At 38.5% G+C, this 12,753-nt stretch overlaps 1 protein-coding gene and 1 long non-coding RNA gene across 2 annotated transcripts in view; one reads left to right on the plus strand and one right to left on the minus strand.

Annotated features, from left to right (window-relative positions):
• Window positions 1-807: 807 nt before the first annotated feature.
• LOC137304079 (uncharacterized) overlaps window positions 808-12,753 on the plus strand; it is a 35,634-nt gene continuing 23,688 nt past the window's right edge. Inside the window, exon 1 of the long non-coding RNA XR_010958509.1 lies at window positions 808-879. This is a non-coding gene — a long non-coding RNA (uncharacterized lncRNA). The remainder of the gene's footprint in view (window positions 880-12,753) is intronic.
• LOC137304078 (very long chain fatty acid elongase 6-like) overlaps window positions 4,500-12,753 on the minus strand; it is a 63,951-nt gene continuing 55,697 nt past the window's right edge. The window contains exon 4 of the mRNA XM_067972535.1: window positions 4,500-12,529. Within this exon, the coding sequence (XP_067828636.1) occupies window positions 12,108-12,529 (422 nt within the window). The 3' untranslated portion in view covers window positions 4,500-12,107. The remainder of the gene's footprint in view (window positions 12,530-12,753) is intronic.

Below are 12,753 nucleotides of genomic sequence, written 5' to 3' on the forward strand. Positions count from 1 at the left end.
CCCCATTATAATTTCCCCCATTTAAGATACAGATCAGCCATGATTTCAATGAATGGCGGAACAGGCTCGAGGGGCTGAATGGCCTACTCTTGTTCCTATGTTCTTACAGCATATAGTTAAAAGCAACCACCTGGACTGTCACCACAAACAACCTCTTCAATCAACAGTAATTACCCATGAGGATTTTTCAAAGTTGTTATATTCCACCTTTTTCTACTTTGGCCTATTTTTCTTTGTACCTGTAGAGGCGCAAGGTGATCACTGAGATTAAATCTTCAACGTGTGCAGCCAGGGCCATGCTGATTGATTGGAAACTTGGGGCTGACAGTGGGTGCAGTGATAGAACTACCAGAACCCGCCAATCACATTGCTGCAGTCCAGATGTTTCATCATCAGGATGGGGATCTTGGTCTGCCATTTGATTGGCTGCAAGCAGGGTGCAATGGCCAATCTGACTGCTATATAGGTCCATCGACTATTATTGTCTTATTTTGTAATTGGTTGAGAAAAAGAAACAAACTTTTCTTTATATTCCTCTGTCCCTCATCCCATTAGAGGACTTAGTTTCACTTTCAGCTCCATTTTGCCGCAGTGTAAAGGATGTAACTTCCATGGAAGACCTTGTTAGTTTCTGTCAGAATTTCAGTGATCCACACACAGATTAATTACAAATTGAAGTGCCAAACTTTGTTTAGGAGGGAATTTAATCAATCACAGATTCATTGCATTTCTCTGAGTTTGGATAGACTGATAGCACTGAACTAAATTACTCTGCTCTGCATTCCTTTCAGGTGTTTTGATTTATCACTCTGTTCAACACAGCCTGTTGAAAACTTTTAACTATAAACAGCTACACAAAGAACATGGGAATATATGACTGTAAGTATATTAAGCACACACTGGGGGGCACTTTTAGATTATGGTACAATATGAATTTGCTATTCTTAGCTTTAGTTGGAACCAAGTGAAATCATGTTTCAACATATTCATTCCAGCATTTGAGTTTTAGCTACACTGATACCTGGAATATCTTGCATTGTCTAATTTTCCTAGCTCTGGGCTTAAGGTCTTGGTTATGTGCATTTCATTTCCCTAATCTAGTGTTGTATTGTGGCAGCCCCTCATCTGCGAGACTTCTGATTCCTTCTGGGGGTTTGAGTATCACCTGTTGGTAGCATTGGTGCAGGTATTCCAACAGCCTGGAGATTGAAAATGTATTTGCAGAAAACTTTCGGTTCCATTCGTATGATGCTCTACCTTCAGTTTTGAGGTAGGAAGGATTGTTGATGTGTCTGCAGGTTTACACCACCCATTTCTGGAATCTTTTGTCCTGAAACATTTGTGATTTTTAGGTTTGCTGACAGACTAGGCCACTCCTGGAGAAGCTCAGATTAAATTGCTGCCATTCCAGCATATTGTCTGGTGATGTTTGTGTAAGTACAGCTAATCTAGCAACAAAATTGTTGTACCTCTGGTTTTGATAAAACAAATGTAAGGAATCTTACGACACCAGGTGACGAAGGAGATAATCTCCGAAAGCTTGTGATTTTCAAATAAAACTGTTGGACAAAACCTGGTGTTGTAAGATTCCTTACATTTGTCCACCCCAGTCCATCACCGGCATCTCCACATCTTTGATAAAACAAATTTGTGGCTGCACATTTTTGCACCTTTCTTTCAGTTTACAGATTAAGCTGCATATTTGAAGGTGTGAGAGGTATTTGCCAAATTGGGTTATTTCTGCTCTGAGTTATTGCTTTAGCACATTAATCCCCTGTCGTCTGGCACCGAACCTCCTGTTTTGTTTCAGTTGTGTGAATAGCTCCATTCTGCAATGATACTTTATATACATAGATCTTTGATTATTCATTGACAGTTACCTACTGCTCGCTAAAGAATATGTTGTGTAGCAAAATACAACAATATTCTCAATTTTTAATTTTATTTGGTGACTAATACTTCACTGAATGTCGCTGTGTGTATTTTCCTGTTGGATTTCAGGAGCTGGGTATGGATAATGCTGCAGATGTGATGCAGTAAATCTGAACACATGTGAAATTGTTCTGGTGCCCATTTGTCACCAGGGGTTGAATACAGATGTTCATTTATTTCTTGGTGTGTGTGTGTGTGTTAAACCGATGCAATGAATAGGTTTTTTAGCTTTCCCTCTTTTATTACCATCCGTTTTGTTAGTGCTGCTGTTAATCTTCTAACGATGGCGTTGCCTGTACACCCTCACCATGCAGCACCATTGACCTACTTATGTGTTACTTTTGCCGCCTGTTTGCACGAATGCTAAAGTATTTCACAAAGAATAAAAGGTGTGTGAAAACAAAACTCTTCATTTCCAAAAAGTGAGGTTTCAAATAAAACCCTTGCCCTGATATTTTCAGGGAGGGTGCGGGGGAAACTCAGCAAGGCCGGGCACGCGGAGGTTCTGCTGAATTTGACAGCAGGAGCCCATTATAATTATTTTCTTCTGTTTCCTGCCCGGCAGCCACCCAGTCGCATTGTGGGAGCCTGATTAAAAATGTTAAGGTACTGTCCCGCCACTCCAAGGCTCCGAGGCAGGACACTCACATGGCACGCTACCTGCCATGGCGGCAGGCACTTATGCGGCGGGTTGGGGACACGTTCCCCGTTTTTATATTTTTAACCTTTTTTAACCTCCCCTGGCCGGCGGACCATCTCCCATCCATGGTGGTGGTGGGGGGAGTTAATATCGAAGTCCCAGTTTTGATAAAGCAGATCTATTGATGAAAATCTGATTAATTATTTTCAAACTCATGAGGTGGTAAGCTAGAGCTCATAGGTGGAAAGCAATATAGCTTGAAGTGTTCTGTTGGATGAATGGAAAGTATTTTGTGTAATTGTCCTTCTAAGCTCAATCATTTTAAAATGGAAGTGCCTGTAAATATCTCTTGTGTAAGAATGAAGGCATCAAATCAATCTTGTCTAATAATTCCCACACACCTTTTCAAAAGTAACTTTAAAATTGGATATCAATTGTTCCAGCATCCCACTAAATTCTGTGTGATTCAGAACTGTAAACTCAGTGACTCTTGTTAACTTTCAAACCTTGCATTTCAGATACTATCGTGTTCAGCTCCAAGATCACACAGAATTACATAGATTGTACAGCACAAAAATGGGTCATTCAGCCCAACAGGTCCATGCCTATGTTTATGCTCCATTCGAGTCTCCTCCCTCCCTGCTTCATCTAACCCTCTCAGCATATCCTTCTATTCCTTTCTCCCTCATATGTTTATCTAGCTTTGCCTTCAATGCATCTATGCTAGTCGCCTCAACTACTCTTTGTGGTAGCGAGTTCCACATTCTAACCACTCTCTGGGTAAAGAGGTTTTGCCTGAATTCCCTGTTGGATTTATTAGTGACTATCTTATATTTATGGCCCCTAGTTCTGGTTCTCCCCCGCAAGTGGAAACACCTTCTCTATTTCTACCCTATCAAAACCTTTCATAATCTTCAAGACCTCTATCAGGTCACCCCTCAGTCTTCTCTTTTCTAGAGAAAAGAGCCCCAGCCTGTTCAATCTGTCTTGATAGGTGTAACCTCTCAGTTCTGGTATCATCCAAGTAAATCTTTTTTGCACTTTCTCCAGTGCCTCTATATCCTATTTATAATATGGAGACCAGAACTGTGCACAGTAATCCATGTGTGGTCTAACCAAGGTTCTATACAAGTTTAACATAACTCACCTGCTTTTCAATTCTATCCCTCTAGAAATGGACCCCAGTGCTTTGTTTGCCTTTTTTAGGCCTTATTACCCTGCGATCACACTTCAAATGGTTTGTTAAAAGACTTGTCTTTAAGCTGGGGAAAGCAGAGAGAAAGAAAAAAAGCAGGTTAATTGATCTTTGAAGTGGGAGTCATGAAGTGGGAGCACAATTACATGACTTAGTTACACTTGTGCGATTCAGCTGACAACAGAGCACGATGTTGTAGCCAGCCTACTTGGTGCTTGGCCAAGGACCAAACCCTCCAGTAATGTATTGAGAGTGGTCTGAGATGACTTTGAAGCCCAGAGTTACTGATGCCAGTAGATGAGTACTAATATGCCTGTGATTCTAGACAGGTGTCTTTGTTAAGTGTTACATGGTGATGTTTTGATTTTTGCAACACTGATGGTTGCTGACTTCCGCACTGTTGAGCTCTTACCAGCCGCTCAGTTTTGCTTCTGGCTGAACGGTATCGGGCATATTGAAGATATTGTTGAAGTTAGGTGCAAATAATTAATCTGAACTCAGCAGCAAGCAAAACCCCAGTTGTATAGAATTTCTGTACATGTAGCACACGTGACACACAAACACTTGTAATAGGTGCTAGAATGCATGAATTGCTGATATGTCAATGAGCAGATGAAATAGTTAGCAGCACACAGGGTATGCATAGGATTTCAATATATTCCTACCGTTTCTGAAAGTTTAAAATAAATGCAATGCAAAAGATTTTTTTTCCCTACAAATAAAGCACAACAATGGAGTTGTTTTAAGTTTTAATGAATATATTGGTAACAATGAATTAGCCATTCTTAAAACACAAATGCATACAGAATGTGCATGTACAGAAGATTTAGTACATTATAATACATTTGAACATTGTGTTGAACAGATTGAAGGAAATAAATGAGGCTGTCTTTGTGGTCATAATGGCACATTAAAACAACAACTCTTGTACCAGCTTATTTCCTGACAGTATGTGACACTAGGACAGACAATTCTCTTATTGAAACAACCACGTTTAAACAAACATTTCTCCTGGCTCCACTGATTGCCGAGGGGTGAAGGGATACAAAATGGGAAAAAAATTCGATGCGTTTTATTTCTCCCAAGTGCATATTTGCCACCTTTTGGTGTCTGTTTCTGCTCCCCAGTTGGTAAGGCACTGCACTGGTTGAGGGGCTGAAGTGATTTCAATTAACTAGCAATTACAGTGTTGTAATTTGTGGCTTGGACACTACGAGGAATATTTCTCGATTTAAGATGATGTCAGGAACACAGAATAAAGTGCTTTACCTTCTGATTGAGAGATGTTTGTTTATATAATTGCAATGACATATCACAAGGAGCCTCTGCTAGAATGGAAGATGGATGTGTTAGAATATTTAAATTATCTCTGAATTTCAGTGATCTATTTTAAAGATGTTGGTGGGGGGAGTTGGAATCAGAGATTTTGAGATAACAGTTTGAGAAATTTCTCAGCCGACTGATACTGCAATTTCATCCTGCATCAAGTATTTTTTTTTGGCACGTTAGAGAGTACAAAATATCCACTGGAGGGCAACACTGTGATCCCCACATATGCTGCAGGCCCCAGGCTCATTCTCCTAATTCACCATAGTGAAGACACCATTTGGTGCCTTTAGCACTGAATGATTTACTGGGAATCCTGGCTATGCCTTGCTAAGAGTGCAATGAAAGTATCAAGTGGTCATTTGAATAAAAACTCACTTTACATCTGAATTTGCTGTGGAGCCTTTCTCAGGAGCTACTTTGGCATTTTAATTTTAAAAAATCTTGGATATTCTGAAATGTGGAATTTTAATAAAGACCAGAATGGATTGTGCTGTGATTTGTGTCGGGACTTACACCATACTGGAAATGTCAGGATTTTTTGCCCTTAGTGGCTCTTAGTTCTGAGGTTCTTTGTTTGGTCATGCAGGATGACCATGGTTTGTTTAGTGCCTAAGTTGGACATGTGAACTAGGTACAAATGATGCACATTAAACATTTCACGTATACTTGTTCAGAAACATTTCATCAAGTCGCCAAGTCACAGTTTCAATCATTTTTACCAGTGTATTTGTAACCATTTGGCTTTCGTACATACTATTTTTCACTTTGGTTTGTGTAGTTCTTGACAATTAAGAACTGTCGATAGTTATACTGCAAACTTAGTCCCAACTGGGACAGACTGACATTTGCCCCACATCTTGGGCTTGAGATGGAAAGCAGTCTTATTAGGGATGATGCTGCATTTAAAAACAACAGGATATTTAAGTTGATCTTAAAAAGAAAAAGATCATCAGAAGAGGAGCTCTACCACTACTCACAAATATTGTGAAGAATGGAACAAGTTGAGGTGATGGACTTTTCACAGAAACATGGAAAACAAAATCATTCTTAATCAATTTTTTCACTTTGTTTGAAATCCATTTTACAAAAATCATAATCCAACTATTTTTCAGTACGACTGATTCCTGTTAAATATGATCTTGTAGACTTGTTGAAAGGATACTATGAATGGCTCTAAGATGTTTCTGAAATCCATTTTTAAAGGTCCCATGTCTTTTTGGGGAGGGGATAGGAAAGGAGCCAGAAGAGCTGTCATTTTTGACTCTGTGGTACTACATGTAAGTGGTATGATGTATCAACATCACTAAGGGATTGTAAATCAGGAGGAAGAAAGTACCAAACACATTTTAATTGAAGAATATCCCCCTTTAACAATTCCTATTTGAGGTTGTCACCAATGTGCAGCTTCTATAATGTAAAATTCTGCTGTTTTCTCCTCTGCAAATCAATAAATTAAACTGAACTTTAAACAGTAACACTGCCTTTTTAAAGTTGTTTGTGTTGAGGTTTTGGGAGCTCTGGCTTCTCTTTTTCACCTGTCGCCTATTGGCACTTTTATTTTCAGAAGTTTAAAAGTTTATTTCACAGAAGAATCTTATCTCTTCCCTGATCATATGCTGCAAGATACCTGGGGTGGGGACAGGTATCTGTGTGAAGTACATTTAGCTCTGTGTATTCAAGCCTGTGGAGGAACAGCTTTGTGTTTGCTTTTCTCACTTCCTGCTGCAGGTTATGTTAGAGATTGATATTTTGACCATCAATTTAGCTGCCACAACCTCATACTGTCTGAATTTAAGAACTTCTTACTTGGTACCACTGGAGCTGTTTCATGAACACCCGCAGCTAATAAAAGTAAACCTATGTAAAGCTGCAATATTTTATGGCTTTTATATTCCAAAGAAAGGTATAAAACTCAAGTATAAACTCTGAATTGGCCAAAAGCTCACAGCCCATGAAATAAAATATCACAAACAATGCAACATAGTAATGGATATTTGCATTCAAGTATTAAAAGTTCACGAGTTTCACAAATTTAAACAAAATATGCAATTTGGTATAAAATAATTGCAAAATTGCAGACAGGGAAGAGGCTGTGGAAACACTGACTTCCGGGTGGTGGGTAGCAGATTGCATTTCATGTTTTTCTGTGGAAACAGAGTAGGCCCCACTCCTTTTCTTTTTTGGTTCTGTTACCCTCAGCACTCAAAAGTCTCTCTAGGTGCATTTACATTTACACCATATAAACTTGATGTAAATTGAGTCAGGCCTCACCTAATTCTGAGGAGAAGTGATAGGAGACTCCTGGAAAGGGTGATTTTACATCTTTTCAGTTTCACGCTGCATGGAGTGCAAAATCAGTGCGACGATAAATTGGGTTTAAAAGTGCCAATCAAGAGTATTTTTTCCTTGGACCTCCTCGACCCTTTGTAGCTGCACCTAACTTAAATATTTAGATGGTATAGATACTTCTGCCCACACTGTGACTGCCGAGAGACAAGCTTTGTGTATGTAACTACACAGGTGCAACGTTCTCTCCTGGGCAGAATTCCAGCCAGACAGGATCCAGACAGTGTGAATGGGGTACTGTTTGGCTTGAACTTATACTGGCCTGTAGTTGTGGTGCAAATGCTCTCTCTTCCTCTCTCTCTTTCTAGTTGTACATGTGATAACTAGCAGAACTGTTGTGTTATGTTGGTTACTGTACAACTATGTAAGAGCATATGGTTTTACATTGTGTGTGCCTGTATATGCTGTTGCTTTAGGACTAATTATAATTGATTGAGCCCGACTGTACTACTGTCATCAGCCAGTGTATTTTACCTGTTGTTCTAATTTTCTTCCCTCAAAACTGATGTGCAGTCATTATTGCAGTGGTGCAATATTAGTACATGCAGGCACTAAGTATTGTCTAAGAACACTGGCCTTGAAATTACCCTGTGCAAATATTAGTGTATGGATGTTTAATATGTCCATATAAAATTTGATACTAGAATTTCCAAGAGGCAGTTTAAAATAAATGGCCTCAGTTTTAAAATGACAAAGAAATTTCAATTATGTTGTGTATGTACACTAATATTCTCAGTCATTTCAAAGCCACGGTGTGTTTTTTAGTTGGTGTGATTTGCTACAGTTTAAGTGGAGTGGTGGTGGGTTCCAATGCGGTTAGTGGCAGAATCACATTTTATTCACATTAAAACACTATCTCTCCGTTCTGGTTATATTAATAATCAGCTTTGAGCTTTCAGAACTTATTCCAGCACCGATGCAGTAAGTGAACTCATTTCCAAGTTCTGCAATAGTTTAAAGTTTATATAAAATACATAGAATCAAACACTTATTACAAAGATATGTACAGATGACTTATCTAGCTCATCCTTTCATAAAAAGCTACAATTCCCCCATCACAGCATCCAACTGCCTCTTGAATGCTTCCAGATTATTGGCCTCTACTACTCTAGCTGAACAACCATTCCAGGTGTGAATCACTCTTTGTGTGAGGCTGTGCTTTGTCACGTCAGACCCGAACTTGCCTTTCACTAGTTTGCAACTTGTCCTTGTGATTTAACTTGAGACAATGCGTTGGATTAAAATGTTCTATTCCACTTAGTACCTCTACATCTCTGAAAGGTCCCCTCTCATTTGCCTCCTTTGATGGCTGAAGAATCTTGAGTTGCGAACTATGTGCCTTGAATAAGTTAAAATAATTGCGTTGAAAAGGCAGTTACATTCTCCTAGCAATTGGATAGTACAAGTTCTGCTTTTCCAAGTTACTGTTACTGTGAAGCTCTTGTGCCCCAGTACAATACATAGATCTGATGTTACAGAAAATCATTTCTTAGAAAGAACTGATAATAGTAATATTTTAAATACAGCTCAGCCTTTAGAAACTGGATGCCTTATCAATGAGATGGGAGAACGCTTAGTTAATTTGTTCTGAGTAAATGCTCTAGCTGCCTTTTTAAAAAAAAAATTGCAAGCTCTGGGCATCAAAGCAAAAGCATTCTCAGATTTTTTTTTTAACATTTTTGCGCTTTTATTTTTTTCTGTAAAAATAAACAAATTTTTTAAAGCCCTTTAAACTGGAGTTTAACATAAAGAAAAAATACAATAAAATGAACCCAAAACAAGCTTCAAATATTAAATGCGCATTTGCTTTTGGTCAAGTCTTTTTTTCTCTCCCTACAGTTGTTCTATGAGAAAGCAGTTTTTAATACTCAAAGGGACTGCTTCCTTTCACCTTAGGTGTACAATAAGCCGTAGTCTATCTTCCTGAATCTAGATGCAAGCATTTGTAGCTTTTATGTACAATGATAAATTGTTCTATGTACATTCTTTATTTCCCTCACTTCACCTTTTGACCAAGAATGCAGTTTCATCCTGACATGGCATTTGGCTATATTACTGCACTGTACTTGCTTCCACACACATGCACATTCACCCACACCATACACTATTTTAAATACATCTAGTTAAAGTCATTGTTCCCCTTTCCTTACATTAAACAACTCCTAATTATTCATCTGTCAATAAAAGCAATTTATAACAATCTAAATTGGTACACTTTTCACTCCAAAAGGACTCAAAAGACACTAGAAAACCACCAAAACAAACTAACTCTGGCTAATCTCAAAATTATACAACAGGTTATTTCTTAAATTAATATGCCATGGCTGTTCTGGAATAACAGCAATGACCACAAAAAAGCTGCAAGGGGGACAACTTGTCTGCTTTTAGTTTTCTTTAAAAAAAACCCCATAAAATCTGTTATCATTTGTAAGATTTCTCATTTTGTTGAGAGTACAAATGACAGATGTCCAGTAAATTCCAGAAGGTTTCGTGTGAATGTTTTTATCAGAATATACTTTTGCTGGTTTTTAATGAAGTCTATTTTGTCAAACTGTTGCAGTACAGCTAAACCCATCTTTGCTTGAATCAGGGCTGATAGACTTCTCTGGCATGGGGAAGCCAGCTTGGCACTATAATGTGAGCAATGGACTGCACTGCTTGATTGTCTGGGAGACCAGCTTTCAACTCCCAGCCTCCGATGATATCTGCATTTGAGTCTCCTCGGGACTTGGCTGCCCTTGGCTGAGCTATCGGCTACAGGACCCAATAAAGCTGAGGTGCTGAGTTCAATTTGAGTTTTGCTTCAGCAACTTGTACTGGGTAACCATATTTGGGCTTGTGGGACATATGAAGTTCCCCCGCATGTCCTCTCAGAGTTCATCGTTCATGGGTTACAGAGAACAGCAATGGGAATAAAGATATTAAATGATTCTTTGTACCCTGTGCATTTGTTTATTCATGTGGCAATTGAATCTAGTTTATACACTCCATCCTAATCATAAAAGTTGTCAGGAGCTGAGCATTGTACTTGTACTAATGAGAACATTGTACCTGTACTAATGACACCTGCACTGCAGTACCTATCCTGTAAGTGACAAAATGTATTATCAAAAAAATTCAGGAGGCTAGGTACAATAGCTTTATAGGGACTGAGCCTCTTATAATGAGGGTAGATTTTTGTAAATGAAATACAGCCATTTCCGAGATTATTTTTCTGAAAGATGGCAGATTGTGCTGGGTGGACAAGATTCGGTGTGTTAAGTGATTAACATTAAGAACATTGGGAATGACTTTGGCAAGTCAAAAGATGGCAACTTTAATACTGATGGGGATCATCTCCATGTCTTTAAGTCTTCATGTTAACTATTTAATAACTAAAGTCTAGATATTACTGTTGGTGATAATAGTGGACAAATACTTAGTACATTGATGTGACATTCCTCTGTCTGCTATTTTAACACCGACATTAGCCTGTTTATTTTAATTTGGTTAACTCTCCATGAAAATAGCAGACAAAGGAATGTACTAAGCATTTCTGTACTAACACTGCCAACAGTAATTTCTAGGTATAAATATTTAATAATTTTAGCTATTAAAATTTGCCAAAATAGGCAAACTCTCAAATGCTTCCTGTCCTTCCCCCATTCCAAAAAAACGCTATTATTTGAAAAGGATCAATATTTTATGGTTGGATTGGCAGCTTTGTATAATGGGATTGGGTACCCTGGAAATCTATCTTTAATCCAAGTACTCATTTACCTAGAGTTAACAATATATATCACAAGGAGAGAGCTATCTTGTATCTGTTGTATTAAATAGAAGAAAAGCCCTCTAAGTCTTGTATAATTGGTTAAATAAGAAACTTAAGAAGCACTAAATCCAGTACCTCCTGCAGGTATGTCCAGTCAGCAGGACAAACACTGTAGGGTGCTAAGTCCCACATCTACATTGCCTCATACTTAAAGTGTCTACCGTAAGTGTAGGGAAAGATGCTGATTTGAGATTTCATTGTGGGGAAAGAGTAGTGTCTTCCAGAATGTTCCACACACTATTCAGCGGTTAGTGCACAAGCTGGACTGTATTGGAACTGAGAATTTGTAAAATCCTGCACAGTGAATTATTTTTGAATTAAATCTATATATTTCTGCTCTTCCTTGTCCTTTATCCTTGTGTTTTGATTTCAGAGTAATGCAAGGAGAAGCTCAAATGGGGTTTTGAAGCAAGTCTAAATATGGCTTATTCCATTCATTCATTTATAATCTCCACATCAAACACTCTAAAACCACAGTTAAACTCTTCTGCATGCTCTGCTGAAATGGTCCCACACAGTTCCATTTATTGCTTCTGCACCTTTTTTGTGGTTCAAATCGTGCAGCTTGTACAAAAAGAGAAAAGGTAAGATTCAGGTTTTCAACATTGTGGGATTAGTCTGTGCCAGCACTGAAACCTTCAGTGTTTCCTGGAGATGGTGTCAGTCAACAGCTTCTAATGGAGAGAGCAGTTGGGAATATGAACACAGTGAGTGTGATCCTGTAAAAACCCACATCACTCCACAGTTAATATCAAATAACTCCATTATGTTTTGACAAAATCACAACACCATCCATGTTTGTGCATTAACCACTGACTGACACTATTAAGTTTTTTTTTTAAATCACCCTGAGGTTATTCTGCCTTTAAACCCTTCTTCCTACTTAAATAGGTTTCATAGAAGAAGCAGCAAAAGAGAAGGAAGTAGCTAAAGTACATAATGGAAGACAAGATGATATTTTCAAAGAAAGAAGGACAATGACCCTCATGCATCCACGTGTAAACCAGCACATTCACCACCATGCCCATTACCATCTGCGTGATCTGAGTGAGGGTAATAAGCATAGCAAACCTACGTGGCACATGAAACCCCGCAGCACGAAGAGTATAGTATGAGTACATAAAGGCGTGAACGCCATAATTCATAGTCATGAACCAGCCGCCACCAGCTACCATATCTTTGTAGGAATACCAGGAGTAGAGCAACACAGTGATGTGGTGATACCAATGCAGGAATATCAGCTTCTGCTTCCGTAGAACGATGAATATAGTGTCACCTGTAATAGATGGTATCAGACAATTCAGCAAATCTTAACAAAATTTGGAGCTGCTGTGATCAAGTAAGAATAAAATCTGTTCTGCTAACAGCCTGGCTATGAATACTGCATTTGTACTTATATTGAGTTCGATTCATCCAAAGTTGATAATTAGTAACACGTGCATTTACATAACATCTTTACTCAAAGCCAAAATTATTAGATATTTTGAAGAAAAAATAATC

This window comes from Heptranchias perlo, chromosome 36, assembly GCF_035084215.1.
Source record: "Heptranchias perlo isolate sHepPer1 chromosome 36, sHepPer1.hap1, whole genome shotgun sequence".
In the NCBI taxonomy this organism is placed as follows: Eukaryota; Metazoa; Chordata; class Chondrichthyes; order Hexanchiformes; family Hexanchidae; genus Heptranchias; species Heptranchias perlo.